The 26,121-nt window shown below is 42.1% G+C and overlaps 2 protein-coding genes, 1 long non-coding RNA gene and 1 other non-coding gene across 5 annotated transcripts in view; all 4 read right to left on the bottom strand.

Annotated features, from left to right (window-relative positions):
* The window catches only part of LOC135526181 (fibroblast growth factor receptor-like 1), a 65,500-nt gene extending 64,622 nt beyond the window's left edge, over positions 1–878 (bottom strand). Inside the window, exons 1-2 of the mRNA XM_064954330.1 lie at positions 540–878; positions 269–369 (exon numbers count right to left, since the gene is read on the bottom strand). Coding sequence (XP_064810402.1) covers positions 269–341 — 73 coding nt within the window. The 5' untranslated portion in view covers positions 342–369; positions 540–878. The remainder of the gene's footprint in view (positions 1–268; positions 370–539) is intronic.
* Positions 879–4,777: 3,899 nt separating this feature from the next.
* On the bottom strand, positions 4,778–8,106 carry LOC135526180 (uncharacterized). 2 transcript variants are annotated; one of them, XR_010453258.1, is made up of 10 exons: positions 7,893–8,106; positions 7,433–7,501; positions 7,042–7,075; positions 6,784–6,843; positions 6,541–6,596; positions 6,299–6,349; positions 5,871–5,911; positions 5,637–5,691; positions 5,402–5,439; positions 4,778–5,048 (listed from the first exon to the last, which is right to left on the bottom strand). It is a non-coding gene; the product is annotated as an uncharacterized LOC135526180 (long non-coding RNA). The 2 variants fall into 2 exon arrangements; XR_010453259.1 differs by lacking the exon at positions 7,042–7,075.
* LOC135527302 (small nucleolar RNA SNORA74) lies at positions 7,160–7,359 on the bottom strand. The gene has a single exon (XR_010453420.1). It is a non-coding gene; the product is annotated as a small nucleolar RNA SNORA74 (small nucleolar RNA).
* A 5,115-nt stretch (positions 8,107–13,221) lies between the features above and the next one.
* Positions 13,222–25,578, bottom strand: LOC135526178 (stress-70 protein, mitochondrial). Its single transcript, XM_064954324.1, has 17 exons — positions 25,265–25,578; positions 24,122–24,180; positions 23,931–24,018; positions 23,619–23,800; positions 23,373–23,497; positions 23,179–23,252; positions 19,056–19,162; positions 18,776–18,938; positions 18,575–18,667; positions 15,812–16,021; positions 15,497–15,724; positions 15,285–15,389; positions 15,090–15,207; positions 14,888–14,982; positions 14,648–14,740; positions 14,342–14,482; positions 13,222–14,156 (listed from the first exon to the last, which is right to left on the bottom strand). The coding sequence occupies exons 1-17, from the start codon at positions 25,343–25,345 to the stop codon at positions 14,064–14,066; spliced, it is 2,055 nt and encodes a 684-aa protein (XP_064810396.1). The 5' UTR covers positions 25,346–25,578; the 3' UTR covers positions 13,222–14,063.
* Between the last annotated feature and the right edge of the window lie 543 nt (positions 25,579–26,121).

The following is a 26,121-nucleotide window of genomic DNA, read 5'->3' as shown; positions in this document are numbered from 1 at the left end:
ATTCTCAAACAAATTCACTGACAATAGTCTGTGGAAACAGACTACGGTGCCAAAAAATAACATTTAAAAGATGATATTATCTGTCATAAATGTGAGTCACACATGTATTATTCAGATTTTCATATGGATATCCATTTTCATAAGTATTTGTACATCAATGAGGACAGACGAAACATGATAATTCTTTCCACATATTTCATTAGGTTATTTGCGGGACAATGTTACAATGTAGTAACACTACAGTAAGATAATAAGCAGTTTATCTTACCTCTAGCCTCGCTTGATGTTAGAATCATTAATATCACTGTACACACAGCCAGACATCCATCCTTAGAGAACATTTTCAGCAAACTGCAGTTTGTGTCTGTACTGAAGAAAATCGGCAAAATAGAGAATTCAATGACAAAAGTACAGTATAACATCTAGAGACTTGATTGAGTTGACCCAATGACGTTTAAATTACATAGCCACACTGACATAATTTAATGATCATACACACGCAATTTGAGTGAAGGGCGCAGATTAGTGGGCATACTCACGTGTTGTCCTCTGCCAGGCAGACGCTTTCCACAAACTGTTTGTAAACACAATGGTTCACTGTAAAGTCTGACGTATTAATCAAATGTCTTGTACAATAAAGTATACTGGTATTCAGGTTATCCGTCACGCGGGAAATGTAAATACAATTTACTTCAATATCATATCAATGACATCGCGGCAAAATACTGTCTAATAAAACGTTTAACAAAAAAATCTGTTCTCGCAAAAAAAGGTAAATAACAGGTAGGCCTAATGGTCAAGTTTTCGGGTTTACTTCTATTTCGGGCTTACTTCTCTCACCTCATCCCTGGTGTGCCCTTCTGCATCCTTTTGCCATGAGGAGCAGTATAGAAGTTTCCAAGAACTGATGTGGAATTCCATTGGCCAATCGTGGACCGGATCGAGCTCTGCTCCTCATGGACAGCGTTGCGCTGCAGCAAAGCACGGGCGCCCCCCTCCGGGTCGGGTCGATTCAATTCATGTGCAGCACATATGACCTCTTCAGTCCTGGCCGAAAGTTTTGAGAATGACACAAATATAAATTTTCACAAAGCATATACTCCAGAATGTTATGAAGAGTGATTTACATTTACATTTAAGTCATTTGGCAGACGCTCTTATCCAGAGCGACTTACAAATTGGTGAATTCACCTTATGACATCCAGTGGAACAGCCACTTTACAATAGTGCATCTAAATAATTTAAGGGGGGGGGTGAGAAGGATTACTTTATCCTATCCTAGGTATTCCTTAAAGAGGTGGGGTTTCAGGTGTCTCCGGAAGGTGGTGATTGACTCCGCTGTCCTGGCGTCGTGAGGGAGTTTGTTCCACCATTGGGGGGCCAGAGCAGCGAACAGTTTTGACTGGGCTGAGCGGGAACTGTACTTCCTCAGTGGTAGGGAGGCGAGCAGGCCAGAGCTGGATGAACGCAGTGCCCTTGTTTGGGTGTAGGGCCTGATCAGAGCCTGGAGGTACTGCGGTGCCGTTCCCCTCACAGCTCCGTAGGCAAGCACCATGGTCTTGTAGCGGATGCGAGCTTCAACTGGAAGCCAGTGGAGAGAGCGGAGGAGCGGGGTGACGTGAGAGAACTTGAGTGATCAGATGAATTGCAATTAATTGCAATGTCCCTCTTTGCAATTGCAAATGAACTGAATCACCCAAAAACATTTCCACTGCATTTCAGCCCTGCCACAAAAGGATCAGCTGACATCATGTCAGTGATTCTCTCGTTAACACAGGTGTGAGTGTTGACGAGGACAATGCTGGAGATCACTATGTCATGCTGATTGAGTTCGAATAACAGACTGGAAGCTTCAAGAGGGTGGTGCTTGGAATCATTGTTTTTCCTCTGTCAATCATGGTTACCTGCAAGGAAACATGTGCCGTCATCATTGCTTTGCACAAAAAGGGCTTCACATGCAAGGATATTGCTGCCAGTAAGATTGCACCTAAAGGGGCCTCCCAGGTGGTGCAGTGGTCTAGGGCACTGCATCACAATGTTAGCTGTGCCACGAGAGACTCTGGTCGCGGCTGGCTCTGTCTCAGCCGGCCGCGACCGGGATGTCCGTGGGACGACGCACAATTGGTCTAGCGTCGTCCGGGTTAGGGAGGGTTTGGCCGGTAGGGATATCCTTGTCTCATCGCGCACTAGCGACTCCAGGGGCGGGCCGGGCGCAGTGCACGCTAACCAGGTCGCCAGGTGCACTGTGTTTCCTCCGACACATTGGTGCTTCTGGCTTCCGGGTTGGATGCGCATGGTTGGTTGGGTTGTGATTCGGAGGACGCATGGCTTTCGACCTTCGTCTCTCCAGAGCCCGTACGGGAGTTGTAGCAATGAGAAAAGATAGTAACTACTAATAATTGGATACCACGAAATTGGGGAGAAAAGGGGGTCAAATTCAAAACAAAAAAAAGAAATTGCAAATATTGACTCTTTGCATCAACTTCATGTAATTGTCAATAAAAGCCTTTCACACGTATGAAATGCTTGTAATTATACTGCAGTATTCCATAGTAACATCTGACAAAAATATCTAAAGACACTGAGGCAGCAGACTTTGTGAAAATTAATACTTGTCATTCTCAAAACATTTGGCCACGACCGTACATACGGTATCAAATCAAAATGTATTGGTCGTGTATACATATTTTGTGGAATGTTATCGCAGGTGCAGTGAAATGCTTATGTTTCTAGCTCCAACAGTGCAGTAACACCTAACAATACAAGACAATACACAAAAATGAAAAGAAAGAATTGAAGAAAAATAAAACAAGCAATGTCAGAATATAAATATATACAATATATATGTAAATAATGGTGTATATAGACAGTATATGAATAGAAAAGGCGTGTACTGCAGTAGTTATATAGGATCAGCCTTGACTAGAATACAGTATATATACTGAACAAAAATATAAATGCAAAATGTAAAGTGTTGGTCACATGTTTCATGAGCTGAAATGAAAGATCCCAGAAATGTTCCATTGGCATAAAAAGCTTATTTCTCTCAAATGTTGTGCACAAATATGTCTAGATCCCTGTTAGTGAGCATTTCTCCTTTGTCAAGATAATCCATCCTCCTGACAGGTGTGATATACCAAGATTAAACAGCATGATCTTCAAACATGTGCACCTTGTGCTGGGGACAATAAAAGGCCACTCTAACATGTGCAGTTTTGTCACACAACACAATGCCACAGATGTCTCAAGTTGAGGGAGCGTGCAATTGGCATGCTGACTGCAGGAATATCCAACAGAACTGTTTCCAGATAATTCAATGTTCATTTCTATACTAGCCGCCTCAACATTTCAGAGAATTTGCCAGTACCTTCAACTGGCCTCACAACCACAGACCACGTGAAACCACACTGCCCAGGACCTCCACATCTTGCTTCTTCACCTGTGTGATCGTCTGAGGAAGGGGTGTGCTGCTGAGGAGTATTTGCCCTTTTGAGGAAAAAAAAAAAACTCTTGACTGGTTGGGTCTGGCTCCCCAGTGGGTGGGCCTGGAACCCAAGTGGATGGGCCTATTCCCTCCCAGGCCCACCGATGGTTGTGCCACTGCCCAGTCTTGTTAAATCTATAGATTAGGGCCTAATGATTTTATTTCAATCAACTGATTTCCTATGAAATTGTTGCATTTATATTTTTGTTCAGTATACATAGGAAGTGGGTAAACAGTGTGACTAGTATTCAATGATTATGCACATTTAGGGCAGCAGTTTTTAAACGTGCAGGGTAGAGTACCGGGTGGCAGCTAGCAACAATGATTAAGTCCAGGGCAGGCTAGCGGTGACTAACATTCTGGCCTGGAGAGGGCGTTTTCTCCTGTATCTTGGTTCCAGATGCACCTGTACGGTTTCCGCCTTCCAGATAGTTGCGGGGTGAACAAGCCGCTAGCGATGCGTTGGGCTGACCACACCACGCTCTGGGGAGCCATGCAGTTGCGGACGGTGCAAATGCTGTACTATGCGGCAACACAGCCCAACAGGATGCTCTCGACTGTGCATCTGTGAAGTCCCTAAGGGTTTGAGGGGCAAAGCCTCAATTTCTGCCTCCTGAGTTGACTGTTGTACCTTCACACCATGTGTGTGGATGGATGATTTCAGGATGTCAGGGATGTGCACACCTAGGAACATGAAGCTCGTCACCCTCGATGTAGACGAAGACGTGCTCTCGCTGCCGTTTCCAAAAGTCGACAATCAGCTTTTACTTAATAAGGTTATTTCCTGGCACCACTCCACAACGACTCCCTGTAGGTAGTATCGTTGGGTGTTCAGGCCTACCAGTTAAACGTCCACACAGTGGACAATTGAGCTACACTATCAAATATATTTAGAATTAAAGTGCTACACAATATATATAACCACTGTATATAGAAAGTCTACATTCTCCCTCCCCTAGATAGGGATACAAGGCAGTCAATTTAGATTGACAAAGGGGGGGTCAGAACAGGCTGTTCAGCTAGAAAAAGCCCACGTAGAAAACATGCAGAATCGGCAATTAGATCAGCATCATCCATTAAAATGAGCTGCAACAGTCAGTTACTCAACATGGCCCTGGTTTGGTTATATAACAAACTCAATGTAAGAACTAGAGTTCTTCGGTATAACCATCAGTCAAATCCCCACAGCATGTTTGTGAAAAGATCATTTGGTTACCAGTTATCATTACTTCAATAGAAACCTCAATGCTATTAACCAAAATCAATTATAATCAATTATAATTAAAAACAAAATACATTTACAAAAGTCAATTTTATTGTTCACCGCTTGACACTGTTCCACTGTCTATACAGTTGGGACCATACATTCAATTCATTATGTGGTACACTTGTTCAGAAACCACTGACATTGCAAGAGGATTATGCAGTGACACTCCAGGGTTAGATGTATCAAAGGGCCATGTGAACACAGCTGGTGGCGGCTGAGCCAAACAGTCTGGCCTGGAGTTTCGTCAATCTGCAGGATGTAACATTGTTCCCCACTTACGTCCAGAAAGAAACAATCCTGTTGACACATCAATATACATTCAACATATTGCAAATGCAAGCATCTCAGCTCTACTAGTCAGATTGAGGTAGATTAACTACATGAACTGAAGCCATGTTCTATTCTCCCTGATTTTTTTTTTATTTTATATAAACTGCCTGAAGATCTTATAGGTACATAACTTGAATAAAGCTCAAGCATCAATTACTGTCCAAGCAGCTTCCTGCTTTTTCTGTCTTTGGAAGACAAACACAAGAATGTAGACAGTGAGCAACTCAGGAAAGAACTGTGCTCAGGGTCACATATTGTTTAGTGCAGAATCTAAGTAGGTGATAATGAATTTTGCTGAACAAAATCTGACCCAGCCTCACCTTCAATGGAGTCATCGCATTCCATACAATCTGCATGTCTACCAGAAATAAAGGAATCCAATTAGTACCAAGTAAATACCATGTAGACAGTATCTGACATTACGAAATTGTGCTCAGAGTTTAAGTCTTCACCAACAGTAAGAAGACTGGGTTAAAGCTACTAAGCTCTCAATGCACAGTATAATATAATGTACTACTTACATTCAAAAATTCAATTCAGATGTTTGTGCATTACCTTGTATCGACCCAACGAAACATCAATCCAGTCCAAGCAGTGCCATGTTGTCTGCCTTATCCCAGTGGAGGACAAAGGAAAATGCATATGAGCAATGCATACACAACATAGGGAGTGAGCCATTAAGAACTGTGCCCAATGTTCTGAAGGTTCTTCACTATACAATAAGTAGGTGATAAACTCACTGCAAGTACATGTTTATTTTCTTAAGATACAATTTCTGACCACCCTCACCTATGCTTCAACTCGATTGAATGTCAAATACACATGTATTCCTGAAATGCAAAGACAGGAAGTTAAGATTAAGCTTAGTCTAATATAAAAATACAATTTTTATATAGTATACAAATTCAATTTAGAGGCCATAACAAATTGTGCTCAGAGTTAGAACATAGTGTCTTCACCAACAGTAAGAAAGCTGGGTTAAAGCTATAAAGCTCTCATCACCGCACAGTGCATTTTCATGACGGCACTAGGGTTTCAAAATCAATGTAGACGTTATAGTACATTACCTTCATATACAATGTATACAGTAACAGACATTGGGGATGTGCATATAATCTCAGTTTCAAAGTCAGTTAAACTGGGTTAAAGAGATAAAGCTCTGTGCACAGTACATGTTTTTGTAGCTATAATAATTCTGAATCAGCTATGGAGTTTACCTGGATAATTTCCTGCTGAAATGCAAGCAGTCCAACCAAATTGGGATTTTCCTGAAATGCAAATGAATAAAATGACTAAAGTCCCAACAGTGAGTCATGTAGGACTACAATGTAAATATTAACCATTTTACATTGTGCTCAGAGTTTAAAAGTCTTCACCAACAGTAAGAAAGCTGGGTTAAAGCTGTAAAGCTCTCATCAGTGCACAGTACATGTTTAGTTATTACAATTCCCATCCTCACCTTTAATACCCTTTCCATTTAACCATCAATCCAGTCCCAGCAGTTCCATGCTTAGTCTACATTAGAGGAATAAGAACCCAAGTGAGCAGTAGATAAATACAGTGTAGACTATACCAGCCATTAGAAATTGTGCTCAGAGTTTAAAAGTCTTCACCAACAGTAAGAAAGCTGGGTTAAAGCTATAACGCTCTCATCAATGTACATGTTCATGCCGTTTAGCTATAACTACTGAGCCATCCTCACCTTCAAAACGCATCGAAGAGAGTTGAATCACCTTCAATGGAGTTGACGGCGCATGCTTTCCTGGAATGCAAAGGAAATTCTAAACTTACAATACCTGAAACGATGTAAAACATTTGGTAAACAGTAACAGGCCTTAAATATAGTGCTCAGTTGTTTTTAAATTAATTATCTTCACCATACAATAAGAATGATGTGTTAAATAAGCATCATGGCACAGTACATCACATTTGTATAAACAAAATTGTTATTTATGCTCACCTGAAGAGTTGATGCGATTCATTCAGTCCCCATGCTTACATGAAATGCAAAGGATGAGGTCATTAATGTCACGACTTAAAATAAATTATCTACACATATGGATTGCTTTAATTGTATTTTTGTTAACCCTTCTACTAGGGCTGCCCCCGTGTGTAGGTGCAGACCACTCTCAGAAGGGCACAGTTCTACTACAGCTCAGTACCAACAGTCACTAAAACAGCGTCTGCTGGACCAGGCCACGTTAGCAGAGCCTTCCTCTTCCAGCAGTGTAACACTAGTTCAGGCATTGGCTGGCCTGTACAGCTGACTACCGCTGGATTACTAAAACAACCCAATCACGAAAACCTAAATAACCTTTCATTTTTAATGTAAGGATGTGGGAGACAACTACCTTGAAGGGGGATCGTGTTATTCCCATTTGCAGCCCTCTCATGTCTGGAGACCTGAATGGTGGCACAACCTGTGAGGGTAAAGACATGGTATGCCTGAGTTGCGACAATGTTATTGCATTAAAACAAATGGTATCGTTCTCGGTTTTACATTGGCTAGCCAGCTTGGCTACAGTATTTAACCAGGCCCATTTTTTTCACGCCACCACGTGTCATTAGGCCTTGCATGTGAAACTTGCCAGTCATTTTACAGGCTAGTTAGCCTTGGAAACCTATCGCAAAAACTAGTAAATGGCTGCCAATGCAACACAACTGTTAGCTAAACGAGTTAGCTGGACGTAATTTTAAATTACTATCTATATATATTTTAGCCAGGGCTAGAGGCAGCATTAGTTTTGCATTATTTTTGTTTGTTTAGCTAGGAGCTTCCTTGACACTTAATACTTTAGCCATTTCTCTTACCTGACGACGAAAACTTAATTCTTCCGATCTGTTCACTTGGTAACGTTAAATAGCTACTTCATTGCGGAACGAATCTAACCGCCGCAGCGTTTGGCCAGAGCAAGGCCGGCCAGCCAGCCAAGCTACATTCCAAGTTCCATAAACGCAAGCAGCCATTGCCATGAACGAAAAAGGGCCTCCTTTCCTTCTCAAGTCTGCAAAAACAAAAAGACCGCTGGTAGGGCACTTGCAGATTTATAGTCCTCCTCGGCACCATAGAATACATGTTCCGGAGTGAATTGTGGGATAGGTCTGTACCTCCCAGAAATGTGGGCTATTGCTGCGTTCATGTAATAATCTGAACAAGGAAACTCGGAAATGTCAAACGTTATAACTGGTCCACATTTCCGTGGACTATTGCTACATTCAAGACAACTTTGATTTGGGCAAATAAAAGGTAAAATCATGACGTTAGTGATCTTCAAGTCTGAAAATTGGAGTTCCAAAGAGAGTCTTGAGGTCCCGAGATGGAGCTCGTTTCTTCCCGTGTTCCCAGTTGTCATGAACGCACTGAAGTCAGAGATTTCCGAGTACAAAACAACTGGGAACTAGGGAAAAAACGAGTTCCCGAATGGGAAACATCTTTTGAACGGACATCCAACCCTGAACGCACCATAGCATATAGGCCTACCTCCAATAAATGTAACCAGCTGTAGCTAGGTTTCGATCCAATTGGCAATAGATTTTCATGCAAATATTCTAAAATCCACATAAAATAATATGCTGCAGAGTTATGTTTCCATCAAATGACTTGTTGCAGATTAAAGGGTGTTTGTGATGTACCAAAGGCAAAATACATTTGCATTTTCAACTCTACTGATGGTTTTCTCACAAAAAATATGGTATTATATACAATGAACAAAAATATAAACTCAACATGTAAAGTGTTGGTCCCTTGTTTCATGAACTGAAATAAAAGATCCCGGAAATCTTCCATACTCACAAAAAGCTTATTTATCTTAAATGTTGTGCACAGATTTGTTAACATCCTTGTTAGTTCTCCAAGATAATCCATCCACCAGACAGGTGTGGCATATCAACAAGCTGATTCAACAAATGCACCTTGTGCTGGGGACAATAAAAGCCCACTAAAATGTGTCAAACAGCACAATGCCAAAGGTGTCTCAAATTGAGGGAGCGTGCAATTGTGCCCCATGGTGGTGGGGTTATGGTATGGGCAGGCATAAGCTACAGACAACGAACACAATTACATTTTATCGAAGGAAATTTTAATGCACAGAGATACAGTGACGAGATCCTGATGCCCATTGTCGTGTTATTCATCCCCTGCCATCACCTCATGGTTCAGCATGATAATGCAAGGTCCCATGTCGCAACGATTTGTGCACAATTCCTGGATTGCATGAGGAAAGTAGAGACCCACAGTAGAGGTGTCATAATACCCATGAAACCTAGCGGTCAAACGGAAATGGTTCCAATTGTTTTCCACCATTCATTTTTCCAATAAGGGATTTTAGAAACACTTAAAATAAGGGCTGTTTCATGTAGGCTTACTGTGACGTTTTGATAACCATGTATATCTCTCTCGACGGGCCTCCCGAGTGGCGCAGTGGTTAAGGCACTGCATCGCAGTGCTAGCTGTGCCACTAGAGATTCTGGGTTTGAGTCCAGGTTCCAGGTTGTATGGCATTGAAGCTTGCCTGGAGGGTTGTTAACACAGTGTCCAAAGAAGGGCCAGAAGTATACAGAATGGTGTCGTCTGCGTAGAGGTGGATCAGAGACTCACCAGCAGCAAGAGCGACCACATTGATGTATACAGAGAAGAGAGTCGGTCCAAGAATTGAACCCTGTGGCACCCCCATAGAGACTGCCAGAGGTCCGGACAGCAGACCCTCCGATTTGACACACTGAACTCTATCAGAGAAGTAGTTGGTGAACCAGGCGAGGCAATCATTTGAGAAACCAAGGCTGTCGAGTCTGCCGATGAGGATGTGGTGATTGACAGAGTCGAAAGCCTTGGCCAGATCAATGAATACGGCTGCACAGTAATGTTTCTTATCGATGGCGGTTAAGATATCGTTTAGGACCTTGAGCGTGGCTGAGGTGCACCCATGACCAGCTCTGAAACTAGATTGCATAGCAGAGAAGGTATGGTGAGATTTGAAATGGTCGGTAATCTGTTGACTTGGCTTTCGAAGACCTTAGAAAGGCATGGTAGGATAGATGTAGGTCTGTAGCAGTTTGGGTCAAGAGTGTCCCCCCCCCCTTTGAAGAGGGGGATGACCGCAGCTGCTTTCCAATCTTTGGGAATCTCAGACGATACGAAAGAGAGGTTGAACAGGCTAGTAATAGGGGTGGCAACAATTTCGGCAGATAATTTTAAGAAAGAAAGGGTCCAGATTGTCTAGCCCGGCTGATTTGTAGGGGTCCAGATTTTGCAGCTCTTTCAGAACATCAGCTGAACGGATTTGGGAGAAGGAGAAATGGGGAAGGCTTGGGCGAGTTGCTGTAGGGGGTGCAGTGCTGTTGACCGGGGTAGGAGAAGCCAGAGGGAAAGCATGGCCAGCCGTAGAAAAATGCTTATTGAAATTCTCAATTATGGTGGATTTATCAGTGGTGACAGTGTTTCCTATCTTCAGTGCAGTGGGCAGCTGGGAAGAGGTGTTCTTATTCTCCATGGACTTTACAGTGTCCCAAAACTTTTTTGAGTTAGTGTTGCAGGAAGCAAATTTCTGCTTGAAAAAGCTAGCCTTGGCTTTTCTAACTGCCTGTGTATAATGGTTTCTAGCTTCCCTGAACAGCTGCATGTCACGGGGGCTGTTCGATGCTAATGCAGAATGCCATAGGATGTTTTTGTGATGGTTAAGGGCAGTCAGGTCTGGGGAGAGCCAAGGGCTATATCTGTTCCTGGTTCTACATTTCTTGAATGGGGCATGTTTATTTAAGATGGTAGGAAGGCATTTTTTTTAAATATCCAGGCATCCTCTACTGACGAGATGAGATCAATATCCTTCCAGGATACCCCGGCCAGGTCGATTAGAAAGTTTACTGTGAAGTGCTTGCTTACAGGTCCTTCCCAAAGATGCAGAGTTTAATAATACAAATAAAATAGTAACACAAGGAATAAAATAACAAAGAATGGAGCAATATACAGGGAGTACCAGGTGGCATCCTATGATGGTGCCATGTTGAAAGTCACTGAGTTCTTCCGTAAGGCTAATGTTCGCTATGGAGATAGCACGGCTGCGTGTTAGATTTTATACTCCTGTCAGCAACGGGGGTCGCTGCAATAGCGGAATCCACGAACTGGAAGGGGTGTCCACATGCGTTTGTATATATAGTGTATGGACATGAATGCAGGGTAAAGTAACTTGGCATCAGGATAGATAATGTGAGTAAAATAAACAATGAGTAGCAGCAAATTATGTGTTATTGTGTGTTATGTGTGTGGGAGTGTCAATGTAGTGTGAGCGTGTACTATTGTGTGTGTGTGTGTGTGTGTGTGTGTGTGTGTGTGTGTGTGTGTGTGTGTGTGTGTGTGTGTGTGTGTGTGTGTGTGTGTGTGTGTGTGTGTGTATGTATATATATACATAGTGAGTGTGCGAAGGAGCAGTGCAAGAGAGTCAGTGCAGCTAGTTTGGGTACCATAAATGGACTTTTTAGCAATCTGGCTCTTTAGCAATTTTATGGCTTGGGGGTAGAAGCTGTCTTGGAGCCTGTTGGTCCGATGGACGATGCTAGGATACCATTTGCCGGACGGTAGCAGAGTGAACATACTAAGGCTTGGGCGATGGGAGCCTGGCAGATTTTCGGGCTTTCCTCTGACACCGCCTGGATAGAGGTCCTGGATGGTAGGTAGTTCGGCCCCAGTGATGTACTGGGCTGCCTGCATCACCCTCTGTGGATCTCAAAAACTGGACTTGGATCTGCATTAAGTAGTAATGATATCTTTCGCCACTATTGTCTTACAACACAACAGATAGTTCGAACCAGTCATGATAGTTCAACAATACATAATTTTCAAGTTTCTTTCCAGCAAAGTTCTTAGTTACATGATTGTTTAAATAGCAAAGGCGTTTTGAATTTGAGGGTGCAGTATCTATGAAGTTTAGCAATGAGGACGAAAACAATCATAGTTCAGCTAGCCAGGTAGTTATACAAGGAATACCGGGGGAAAAAAACTTTGGGACGGCATATCGCTGGGCGGCCATGGCACTAGTCTAATTCAGGACACAGATTGTAGTTTTTTAAATCAACGGGCCAGAGTTCATGTCAAGAAACACGGCTTCGACTGCTCCTACAGTTTTGGTTCGGTACTGCAGTTTAACTGACGCCCTGCCCAGAAAGACAATTTCCATAGATGGCGACATAGAGATGTCAGATTTGAACATTCGTAATAAGACACTTTAGTCATCACATTTGAGCCCAAAACATCCATTGAATTATTCAAATAATTTTTGCTAAGGACGATTTTTTACCAATTACGCACAGCCAAAGATGTCTTCAATGCTCCCTGTGCACGTGATGTTGGTCCATATAAACTAGATGCAAACCGGATATACACTGTCCATGAATCGGCATATGCAAACGTGAGTAGATTACACTGAGTTATAAAAACTGGAGACTGTGTCCAAGATGTCCACCTGTTGTTTTGAATGTAATATACCCATATGTTGATTCATGAACTGTCTATATCCTGGTTACATCCGGTTTATATACACCACATACGCGCCAGCACTCACAGGGAGCAGTGCAAACAGCAAAGCATTCCCCCCAAAACATGGCAGACAATGGATGAATATAAAATGTTAATATCTTCGGCCGTGAATGAAAAAAGCATTTGGCCTAAGCAACAAATATTTGAACAATTCAATGGCTGTTTTGTGCACAAAAGGTGATGATTAAAGTGTCTTATTACAGTATATTTTCCAATCTGGCCATGTATGGAAATGCGCTTTCCAGGCTGGGTGTCAATTAATCTGCAGTACTGAAGCAAAACTGTAGGAGCAGTCACAACTGTGCTTCTAGACCGGAACCGCTGGGCCCTTGGTGATTACATTGCAAACGGTTGGACATCTTGGATGCAATCTCCCGTTCTTATTATACTTCAGCGGTTTTTATGCCCTGAAGCAAAAGCAATTGCATATTTAAGGAGAGCAAATCCAAATACAATCCTGAAGTCAAGCTGTAACTGTAAATCGTAAAGCAAAGCTTAAAGGGATGTTTGAGTGAACCCGAATACATAAGTCACTTCCGGACACGTTAGACTTCTCTCACCGATTGCCAAAGGAACAAATTCCTCATTTGAAAGGAGACCAACACAACCCCGTTGAAATTTATTATTTTATTAGAAAAATTAGCAACGGTACAACCTCCTGGCTCACAAACCCACCACATACCAGACGTATTTTTTCCCCTCTTCCACTGCTGTCAACTTTGTCTGATAGCTGTTGTGTGAAATGCTGCCTCTGGCAAAACAAAATCTCCAGGGCAATGACTTACATTCTTAACAATGTGAGATGTGTTAATGTGCATCCTCACCCAATTACACATTGGTATAGTCCACATTACCGATGTACAAACAAATGTATCATACTTTGATGTTTCTATTTGTATGCAAAGTATTCTCTCCCAGTTTAGACCCATGATAATGTCAAGAATGAGCCAACTCGGGGCTCCTCTGTACTGAAAGGAATATCAGCATTTAAGGATTCAAATGTCTAAAAACAGAAATAAAATCTTTAACCACACCTATGTGGCTTTACTCATTATATATATATATATACTGTTTTCATAGAGCAGATAGACTTGATAAACAGGATGAAGTGAGAGAATATCCAAGCTTCTTCTTTGCATTTTCACTGGAGTCGTCAGTTGACCGGACAGAAGCAGAGCTACATGTACAAATGAAACCCAAATGGCGTCACGGTACGACAAACAAATAATTGCTATAAACACAGATGCAAATAACTGTTTTTCAAATGGACAGGATATATTGTTTTTGACAATTAAATTAAAGGGGTGGAAGAACATACATTACACTGTATATTTTACTGCAAAAACACAGTATGTGAGAATGACTTGAAGGCAATAGCCGCTGTTCAGAACATGTATACGCTCACAAGCCCATCAGTCCATGTTCCCATCGTCTCCATGACAATCGCAAAGGTTTTACTGCTGGCCTTCCTTCTTCTCTCCAGCTCCACCTTCAGACGATGATGATCCAGTGCTGTTGCCACTGCTGCCTTCCCTCTCTGATGCCATCTAGGAAGAAATTGACAAATACTCAGTTAATAAATAAGTAATATTTCAATTTACCCATTGTAAAAAAAAAAATATGCTGGGTTCTAATTCGACAAGCTAAGCAAACAATCCAGGCTTATTCCAACTCTGTTAGAACTGCAAGTTAAGGAAAAAAGATGACAATATTGGGGTGTTGAAACAATTACCTTCTTGTAAGCAATTTCAAAGAGTTTGAGTGATGCCTGCTGGAGGGTGGTGGCAGCCTGTTTGATATTCTCGCCAGTCTCTTCATCCTTCCGTGACAGCAAGTCTCTCACTTTGGTAATCTCTTCCTTCAGTTTGTTGCACTGAAAGATGGGGGAAGAAAGTCAAATACTGGGACTATGGAATTTCCTGATATTTGGGATGTTTCAGATGCATATCTGTTCTTGTCAATTTTGTTGTTCAGTGTCTGGGTTTTTTGAAAAGCCCTTTAAAACCAATGTATTAATATAATAAAATGTCCGACATGCCTCATCAGCGGGGAGCTGATCCTTGAATTCTTCCATCTTGGACTCAGTGTCATGGACGATGCCCTCGGCCTGGTTAACAGCCTCAACACGGTCCTGGGCAAAAACAAACGGATTCAAGGACAACTGTCAGCATTCACAGTCACACGGTCATCAAAACACAACTCCAGCTGGGAGTAGCCTGAGGTTGATGTAACTGATAAAAGTTTAATCGATGCTTGATAAGAAAATTGTCAACCCTACCTTTCGCCTCCTGTCCTCCTCGGCATACTTCTCTGCATTCTTAACCATGTTCTCAATGTCATCCTTGCTGAGTCCACCTGAGGACTGGATAACAACTGGAGAAGTGGGGGAAAAGGCAGTGTTAGACGAAGTAAATTCATACTATTGAAGACCTACTATAAGTTAACATGTATTTCAAGGGCAGGTTGTTAGATGATCTTACTCTGCTGTTCACGGCCTGTGCCTTTGTCTTTGGCAGACACGTGCACAATTCCGTTGGCGTCAATATCGAAGCAGACCTCGATCTGAGGTACTCCACGTGGGGCAGGTGGTATTCCAACCTGCATGAGAGAAACACCAGTAAGACAGTATCCTACAGAGACTTAAAATATACTATACTTAGTTTAAGGACACTTACCAGAGTGAACTGTCCCAGGATCTTGTTATCTGCTGCCATCTCTCTTTCTCCCTGGCATACTTTGATCTCTACCTGGGTCTGGCCATCAGCTGCTGTAGAGAACACCTAAGCACAAGGAAAAATGAATCAGTACCACTGATGAAGTACATACAATTAATATAGCTTTCACCAGACTGCTTCAGACAGAACAAAATCTGATATTTGTCTCTCACCTGGCCCTTCTTGGTGGGAATGGTTGTGTTCCTGTTGATAAGTTTGGTGAACACCCCCCCAAGGGTCTCTATACCAAGAGACAGGGGCGTGACGTCCAGAAGGAGCACATCAGTAACATCTCCAGCCAGCACACCTCCCTGGATGGCAGCGCCAATGGCCACAGCCTCATCTGGGTTGACTGACTTGCTGGGGGCACGGCCAAACAGGTCCTGGACTGTCTGCTGGACCTGGGAGAGAAGACAACAGGATGGGTGGTCAGACGGGGGCAGAGCATGATGAAGAGGTGGGATAGAACCAGGGAGAGATCTGCTCACCTTGGGCATACGAGACATACCACCGACCAGAAGCACCTCGCCGATGTCCCCCTTGGAGACCTCTGCATCCTGCATGGCCTTCTGGCAGGGGGCCACTGTCCTGCGGATCAGGTCAGACACGATGCCCTCAAACTGGGAGCGGGTCATCTTCATGTTCAAGTGCTTGGGGCCAGAGGCATCCATGGTCAGGTAGGGCAGGTTGATGTCGGTCTGTGGGAGAACCAAGGATCTATGAGTGTTTTTTCCATCTTCACTGAAAAGGGGGTAACCTAGTGAGCTCCAAAACTACTGGGACAGTGACGCACACATTGTTGTTTTGGCTCTGTACTCCAGAACCTTGGAGGGTATTTTCATCCATTTCCTGTAAACAGTTTCATTAAGGGTTTGGTCCCATTCGTAGCACGCAATGACTACAAATTTGTTGGATGCATTTACAGCTTGTTTTGGTTGTTTCTGTTAGTCGAATTGTCCCTACCCTGACCGACAGTCCCCTCAGCAACGACCATCCCCTGTCCAACCCCACTCCAGAGGCGGGACTCCAGCACCTTCATATACCCACACCTGTCACTAACCAGTGTGGCAGACCTTACAGTTTCAGTTTGCAAGTGTTTTGTTACAAGACACCTTCTCTTGTAACCCTGTGTGTATTTTTTGGATGAGTTTAAGTAAGATTGCTCTTAATTCATACACTCGTTTGATTGAGGACATATGTTTGATTTTGCCAGTTGCTTTTTGCATTTCCTTTACTCATGTTTAAACATCACTTAAGTTACTTCACTAATATTATTTTATTGTTGAGATTCATGTACATTTGTTTCCTTTGCATCCTTGTTAACCAGCCCATCCTTACATCCTCAACAATTCAACTGAAATAATAAACTGGGCAACAGCCCTTTGAACTCCACATCCCCATTAGTGTTTTAAAACGTACACAACCACAATAGCCCCAACTCAAACCAACAGTTACAGCAAGGTAGTCCTTTTATCACAACTCTGATCAGTTTTCACATTGGGCCCAATAGAAATGTAAAATAAATGCCATTTGAGTTAGTTTATTTTGAGAATACAATGTTTCTAAACACTTCTATACTGAACAAAAATATAAATAAAAAATGCAAATTTCAAAGACTTTACCGAGTTAGTTCATAAGGAAATCAGTCAACTGAAATAAATGCATGTGGCCCTAATCTATGGATTTCACATGACAGAGAATAAAGATATGCAGCTGTTGATCACATACCGTAAAACAAAAAAAGGTAGTGGCGGCGTGGATCAGAAAACCAGTCAGTATCTGGTGTGACCACCATTTGCTTCATGCAGCGCAACATCTCCTTCGCATAGACTTGATCAGGATGTCGATCGTGTCGGGAACTGAAACACGCTGTCGTACACGTCAATCCAGAGCATCTCAAACATACTCAATGGGTGACATGTCTGGGAGAGCAGGCCATTGAAGAACTGGGACATTCAGCTTCCAGAAAATGCAAGTGTTCGTTTTCCGTAGCTTAAGCCTGCCCATACCATAACCCCACCATGAGACAGTGTTCACAACATTGACATCAGCAAACCGCTCGCCCACACAACGCCATCTGCCCAGTACAGTTGAAACTGGGATTCACCCGTGAAGAGCCTACTTCTCCGGCGTGCCATTGAAAGTGAGCATTTGCACACTGAAGTGAGTTACGGCGCTGAATTGCAGTCAAGTTAAGACCCTGGTGAGGATGACAAGCATGCAGAGAAGCTTCCCTGAGACTGTTTGAGCAGAAATGTTTCGATTGTGCAAACCCAGTTTCCTCAGCTGTCCGGGTGGTTGGTCTCAGATGATCCCACAGGTGAAGCCAGATGGAGGTTATGGGCTGGTGTGGTTACATGTGGTCTGCAGTTGGGAGGCCATACAGCCAAATGCTCTAAAACGACGTTGGAGGTGGCTTTTGGTCGAGACAAGAAGGTCTGCACTTTTAACATCACAGCAATTGTATCATTTCAAATCCAAAGTGCTGGAGTACAGAGCCAAAACAACAAATGTGTCACTGTCTCAATACTTGGAGCTCACTGTATATCAGTCTTAAATACTATTACAACCTCCATATACACATCTTGATATCTATACAAGCATTATACTCTGATTTTTACCTCTACATAGTGTACAATACACAAACAATAGCCTAAACTAATTAGCTGGGTGGCTATAGAGATTAGCCTTGAATCACTATGAGTAGTGCTGTGCAGACCAATTTATTGAGTGTTTATGGACAGCTCCCAAGTAGTATGAATGTTCTGACTTCTGCAGAAGCTGCATCACAGTAAATGCTGTATGGCCACTGCAGAGCCTTTAAAATGGGAACGTGCAGCCACAGCAGAAAGAGCATAAATCATGACTTGATTCATTTGGAATATCGCACAAAACCACATTTGAATATCACCACGACCTAGAGCTCTGCATTGCATGTTTGTTAGCCCTTTGAGTAGGACTGCCCCAGTGTGCGGGTACAGCAGCTCTGCTACAGCTCATCATCCACTAAAACAGTTGCTCTAATGTGGTCTGGGCCAGAAGACTTCTTCACTCAGCTTTGTAGCTAGCTCAGGCATAGGGCTGGCCTGTACAGCCCACTACTGCTGTGGGATTGCAGATTTTCAAACAAAGACAGAGTCCAGGGACTGTATAACAAGTTACTTCTGTTGACAATGGTCTTGTTTAGACTAATCAATAGCCTACCAAATAGGTAATGAGAGAAATGTCTGCTGTGGGATGATGAAACTCACCTGCAGGGATGATGACAGTTCACATTTGGCTTTCTCAGCTGCCTCCCTCACTCGCTGCAGAGCCATGCTGTCTTTGGTCAGATCAACTCCAGACTGAAAATAAAAATCAAAGGTTTGATCAAAATGGTTGGCTCACGTGAATATGGCAGATGCGCTTGGTCATAGAACGGTGTGTATCCAGGATATTTTCCCCCTTCTCACCTCTCGCTTGAACTCCTTCACAATGTGGGTTAGTAGGTGCTGGTCAAAGTCCTCTCCACCCAGAAAAGTGTCTCCGTTGGTGGACTTCACCTCAAACACACCCTTCTGGATCTCCAGGACAGAGATGTCAAAGGTGCCACCTCCCAGGTCATAGACTGCGATGCTACAAATCAGGGACAGGTATGAAATATGAGCCAAAACACCTTTAGGCATGGATCAAAAAAAAGTTAGGGTCATGGTCTCATAAGTTAAAAGCAGTTTGTAGGGTTGTTGTAGTTACATTCTGTCCTGAGTCTTGTCCAAACCATAGGCCAGAGCAGCAGCAGTGGGCTCATTGATGACTCGCAGCACATTCAGCCCAGCAATCTGACCAGCATCCTTTGTGGCCTGTAAACAAAATTAGCTACTCATTATACACATCAAATTTAAAAAATGTTATTCGTCACATGTGCCAAATACAACAGGTGAACTTAGTGAAATGCTTACAAGCCCTTAACCAACAAAGCAGTTAGGTGTTAAGTATTTACTAAAATAAATATAAAAACAAATAATTAAAAAGAGCAACAATAAAATAGCGAGCCTATATACGAGGGGTACCAGCACAGAGTCAATGTGCAGGGGCACAGGTTAGTTGAGGTAATATGTACTCACTCAAGGGTTTCTTTATTTATACATTGTAGAGTAATAGTGAAGACATAAAAACTTTTTTTATTTATCCTTTAACTAGGCAAGTCAGTTAAGAATAAATTTTTATTTACAATGAACAGGAACAGTGGTTTAACTGCCTTGTTCAGGGGCAGAGCGACAGACTCTTGTCAGCTCTGGGATTCGATCGAGCAACCTTTCGGTCACTGGCCCAACACCCTAACCACTAGGCTACCCATCGCCCCAAGGTAGCCATGTGAGATAACACATGGAATCATGTACTAATCAAAAGCATGTTAAACATATCAAAATATATTTTAGATTCTTCAAAGTAGCCACCCTTTGCCTTGATGACAGCTTTGCACACTCTTGGCACTCTTAACCAGCTTCATTAGGAATGCTTTCCCAATAATCCTGATGAAGTTCCCACATGCTGAGCAGTTGATGGCTGCTTTTCCTTCACTCTGCAGTTCAACTCATCCCAAACCATCTCAATTGGGTTGAGGTCAGGGGATTGTGGAAGTCAGGTCATCTGATGCAGCACTCCATCAGTCTCCTTAGTCAAATAGCCCTTACACAGCCTGGAGGTGTGTTTTAGGTCATTGCCCCGTTGAAAAACAAATGATACTGGAACTAAGTGCAAACCAGATAGGATTGAGTAATAAGTAGCAACGCTGGTTAAGTGTGCCTTTTGAAGTGTAAATAAATCACTGACAGTCACCAGCAAAGCACCTCCACACTTCGTGGTGGGAACCACACATGTAGAGATCATCCGTTCACCTACTCTGCGTCTCACAAAGACATGGCGGTTGGAACCAAAAATCTCAAATTTGGACTCAGACCAAAGGACAGATTTCCTCCGGTCTAATATCCATTGCTTGTGTTTCTTGGCCGAAGCAAGTCTTCTTACAGGAGTCCTTTTGTAGTGATTTCTTCGCAACAATTTGACCATAAAGACCTGATTCACACAGTTTCCTCTGAACAGTTAATGTTGAGTTGTAAAAAAACAAAAACATTTTTTAATGTCAAGTTGTGTTACTTGAACTCTGAATTTCTGAGGCTGTTAACTAATGAACTTATCCTCTGCAGGAGAAGTAACTCTGGGTCTTCCAATCCCATGGCAGTCCTCATGAGTTTCATCATAGCGCTTGATGGTTTTTGCGACTGCACTCGAAGAAACTTTCAATGTTTAACTTTAACGAATTGACTGACCTTCGTGTCTTAACGTAATGGACTGTCGTTTCTCTTTGCTTATTTGAGCTGTTCTTGCACTAATATGGACTTGGTATTTTACCAAATAGGGCTATCTTCTGTATACCACACCTACCTTGTCACAACACAACTGATTGGCTCAAACACATTAAGGTAAGTAATTCCACAAATTAACTTAAGGCACACCGGTTAATTGAAATGCATTTCAGGCGACAACCTCATGAAGCTGGTTGAAAGAATGCCACGTGTGCAAAGCTGTCAAGGCAAAGGGTGGCTACTTTGAAGATTCTCAAATATATTTTGATTTGTTTAACACTTTCGGTTACTACACGATTCCATATGTGTTATTTCATAGTTGATGTTTCCAGTATTATTCTACAATGTAGAAAATAGTACAAATAAAGAAAACCCCTTTTGACTGGTACTGTACATTTAAGTAGAGGTAAAGTGATTATGCATAGAGGTCGACCGATTATGATTTTTCAACGACGATAATTGGAGGACCAAAATAGCCGATACCGATTAATCTGACAATTTTTTATTTTATTTTTTAATAATGACAATTACAATAATACTGAATGAACACTTATTTCAACTTAATACATCAATAAAATCAAAAAATAAAATCTCCTTGTGGAGTGCAACGAGAGAGGCAGGTCGTTATTGCATTGGACTAGTTAACTGTTGCAGGATTGGATCCCCCGAGCTGACATGGTGAAAATCTGGTTCTTTATTTATCTAACTAGGTAAGTCAGTTAAGAACAACTTTTTATTTTCAATGACAGCCTAGGAACAGTGGGTTAAGTACCTGTTCCGGGGCAGAACGGTTAGCCTAGTGGTTAGAGCGTTGGACTAGTAACCGGAAGGTTGCAAGTTCAAATCCCCGAGCTGCCTAAAAATAAGAATGTGTTCTTAACTGACTTGCCTAGTTAAATAAAGCTATAAAAATGTTAAAAAATTAGGCATATCGGCACCCAAAAATACTGATTTCTGATTATGAAAACGTGAAATCGGCCCTAATTAAATCGGTCGGCCTGTAATAGATAATAAACAGAGCAGCAGCGTATGCAGATAGTCCTGGTAGGCATTTGAGTAGCTGTTCAGGCGTCTTATGGCTTGGGGGTAGAAGCTGTTAAGAAGCCTTTAGAACCTACACTTGGCAGTCCGGTACCACTTGCCATGCAGTAGCAGAGAGAACAATATATGAATAGGGTGGCTGGAGTTTGACAATTCTTCAGAGGGCATAGCAGGATGTCTTATAAGTGTCCGGGATAGAGTCCCGCTCCTTGAAAGCGGCAACTCTAGCCTTTAGCTAGCCTCTAAGCAATAAAACCGGCCTTCTTTAGACTAGTTGAGTATCAGGAGCATCAGCATTTCTGGGCTCGATTACAGGCTCAAAATGGCCAGAAACAAACAAACGTTGAAACTCCTCAGTCTATTCTTGTTTTGAGAATTTATGGCTATTCTGTGTGAGAAATTGCCAAGAAACTGAAGATCTCGTACAACGCTGTGTACTACTCCCTTCACAGAACAGCGCAAACTGGCTCTAACCAGAATAGGAAGAGGAATGAGAGGCCCCGGTGCACAACTGAGCAAGAGGACAAGTACATTAGTGTGTCTAGTTTGAGAAACAGACACCTCAAGTCCTCAACTGGCAGCTTCATTAAATACTACCCACAAAACACCAGTCTCAACTTCAAAAGTGAACAGGCAACTCCGGGATGCTGGCCTTCTAGGCAGAGTTGCAAAACAAAGTCTCATCTCAGACTGGCCAATAAAAAGAAAAGATTAAGATGGGCAAAAGAACAGACACTGGACAGAGGAACTCTGCCTAGAAGGCAGCATCCCGAAGTAGCAGCTTCACTTTTGAAGTTGAGACGAGTGTTTCGCGGGTACTATTAGCCTTCTAAAATGATAAACTTGGATTAGCTAACACAGCGTGCCATTGAAACACAGGAGTGATGGTTGCTAATAATGGGTCTCTGTAGATATTCCATTATTTTTATTTTTTTAATGTTTCCAGCTACAATAGTCATTTAAAACAACTATGTCTACACTGTATTTATAATCAATTTCATGTTATTTTAATGAACAAAAATGTGCTTTTCTTTCAAAACAAAGACATTTCTACGTGACCCGAACTTTTGAACGGTAGTGTAAGTCCGATATTTCTCTTTTCCATGCGAATGACGGGGATTCGGATCTTGTCCGGTGTCTGAAGTAAATCCTTTTGCGTCCGACTTGTTAAATAATCTTTGTCCAGTATGAGGTGAGCAATCGATGTTTTGATATCCAGAAGCTCTTTTTGGTTACAAGAGACAGTGGCAGAAACATTATGTACAAAATAAGTTACAAATAATGAAAAAAAAAAAAAAAAAAAAAAAACACACAATAGGTTAGGAGCCCGTAAAACGGCAGCCACTACATGTACTGATCAGTTGAGAGGCTTGCTAGGTCACCATTCTGTGAGTCAATGGCAAAGGAATAGCTTTTGGCCACCCGTGTGTTCCAGTCAAATGATTTAGCAGACAAAGAAAGGCTCTTACCTGTCTCTGGGAGTCATTGAAGTAGGCTGGCACGGTGACAACGGCATTCTTCACACTGTGACCCATGTAGTTCTCTAAAACCAAGACAATTTTACCATGAGCAAGGTTTTTAGAACACAGGCAGGCGTAGTTGGGAACAGAATTGCCATGCTAGTTTTCCCCCGGGGGGCAATAAAGATTGATTGGTAGTTTACCTGCCGTCTCCTTCATCTTCATCAGCACGAAGGCACCGACTTGGCTGGGAGAGTATAACTTTTCGTGGGCCTCCACCCAGGCATCACCATTGGAAGCACGAACAATTTTGTAGGGCACGTTCTTCCTGTAAAGCCACAACAATGACCATGTCATACATTCATCTCAAACTACAAAATACTTTCCAACTAATGATGCGTTACAATGGCTAGTACGGTCTGAGGCCTAATTTAACAAAACACACTCACAGGTCCTTCTGAACCTCTGCGTCATCGTAACGGCGACCGATGAGACGCTTGGTGGCATAGAGGGTGTTGTTAGGGTTGGTGACTGCCTGTCTTTTAGCTGGCATGCCCACCAGTCTCTCCCCATCAGCTGTGAAGGCCACCACTGAAGGAGTTGTCCTTGCTCCCTCTGCATTCTCCAGTACCTGTCACACAACAAACTAATCAGTAACAATCTAGAAAAGGAACTATAAGAGGAAAATTTCAAAGGGATCTACAGTCTTTTCATTACACAGGTCACACAAACATAAAATGACTGGTAAAACTTCAACCGACCTTTGCTTGTTTGCCCTCCATGACTGCCACACAGGAGTTTGTAGTTCCCAGGTCAATTCCAATCACGGCTCCTTTGATTGCCTCCGATCTGTAAAACAATGTCAAACAGTAAGTACAAATGCTAAGAGCTGCTCATGGATGTTAAAGGAATGGATGTTGTATAGTAATGTTAAATAACTAACAATACTTACGCATAGTCACGTCTGGACATCGCTCTGAAAGCATCTTGTTGGAATCCATTCCAGCAAGCCTGGCAAAAAAAACAACATTGATTAGCTACCATGACTACTTATTAGTGAAATCTGTTTAACTTCTTCAACTAATATGAGAAGAAACTCAAACAATCTAGTTTCAATTCACACAGGGCATAGACAATCCACATTTGGTATAAAGAAACGCAAAGGTGTCCATGAGTGAAATAGTTACATAGATAACCAAACATAATGTTACACACGCTTATGATATTTGAACATTATGCCATAGGACTGCGGTGTACTAGGGTGGGTGGACAGGAACACCACAATGAAGGTCACAGATGTTCTCTTCACATAAAACAAGGAACGACACCCCCATTCACAACAAGACCGGTAAACTTCAGCAGCTTGCTAATGCTAACATTATCTTGCGCAATAAAACGAACCGTGTCTATAACCAGCTAAAGGTCTTGACACCCCGCTTAAGTCAGTTTTAACCAACTCACTGGTTGAGGATTTAGCTAAAAACACATTGAAATAACACGAGGTGGTTATACAAACATCCATGTTAGGTAACGTTAGCTAGATGGCATTAGCTTGCCTGAGAGGACTAGCCTCTGCTGCAGTCTTCAAATTCAATCAGACTATACGAGGGAAGCTAGCCAACTAACGTTAGTTACTTAACCCCACTGTGATCGTCAATGAACTAAACGTACTAAGGACACATGAGAAAACATTCTGGCTAACCTAAAAGTGAACTTGTTAGCTAACATTAGTTAGTTACTACTAGTTGCGTCATAGCTAACGTTAGCTGGCTAGTTCGTCTACCCGACCAGGCTCAAGCCTAGGCTGGGAAGATAGTTAGCAAGCTAGATAATTATTTAACAGTTACTTACCTACCATGACTTGACAATTGTTAACTAGCTAGTTATTCGTTTTATCCACTACCAGACGCTAGTTAACTTACGTTAGTAACTAGCTAGTGTGGTAGCCAACTGCGACATTTATGTAACGTTTTTAGTTAGCAAGCGAGCTAACGCTTAGCCATCAGTTATCCTTCATTTCATGTTACACCGCTTGGAAACATTTAATTAAACTAACATATTTGATATATTTGGGGGACAATTTTAACTGACTTACCTTCTTTATCAAGGAGGACACGCTTCTTGAGCAGTTCGGAGAGGGGAGAGACCTTGAAGCTGTTCTTGCAACACTTAACATTTTTGACAATTCTGGTAGTAAGCTAGTTGGCTTTAAAATGGAGGCCGCAATGATCAAATCCAAACTGTTGAGCTTTTGTCGATTTTAGCGATCTTATTTCGTTGGAGAGATGTAATTTCCACGACAAATCTAGGAATATATTTAGCCTGTCAGAACCGGTATTGCAGCACGGCTACTCTCCAACAATGCAGTTGAATTTCCGATTTTCTCGAATTAACTGACACATGAGTTGCTCCATGCATTGAGAAACGGACCCATTTTAGAAACTTAAAGATTGCCTGGGTAAAATTACATCCTTCAAAAATAAATTACAACGTTATCCAAGTATTATATTACATAATTATAGACTATTTACTTACAAACAACATGTAGTTTATGTTTAGGGTGCAGTATAATTATTTAACACAATAAATTATGCTAAAACAAAATCATGCCCAGACCGGGGCATCACACACCACTGGGCTTTTGAAGGTCATTTTGAAAAAGCGGTGAAAATTCTCACGTGAGTTTCATCAGCGATGCCGGCACTGTACTGTTTTTGATGACAGTGTCTGGCCTGATGAAACATCGAGCTAAATGTGGACAAATTAGCTACATATTTAATTTGTTTTGTATATATATTATTAAATACATTAAATTACCAAATAAAGGGATCAGTCGACCATTTTGCTCATCGGCATATTGCTACTCAGTTTGATTCTATTGGACTTTGCCTCTCACTCATGTCATCTGTATGTCATTGCAGCTCATCAATTTGGCAGCTTGCTGCATTTAAT

The sequence above is a fragment of the Oncorhynchus masou genome, chromosome 32 (assembly GCF_036934945.1).
Source record: "Oncorhynchus masou masou isolate Uvic2021 chromosome 32, UVic_Omas_1.1, whole genome shotgun sequence".
NCBI lineage: Eukaryota > Metazoa > Chordata > Actinopteri > Salmoniformes > Salmonidae > Oncorhynchus > Oncorhynchus masou.
This window is presented reverse-complemented; position numbering and strand designations above follow the sequence as displayed.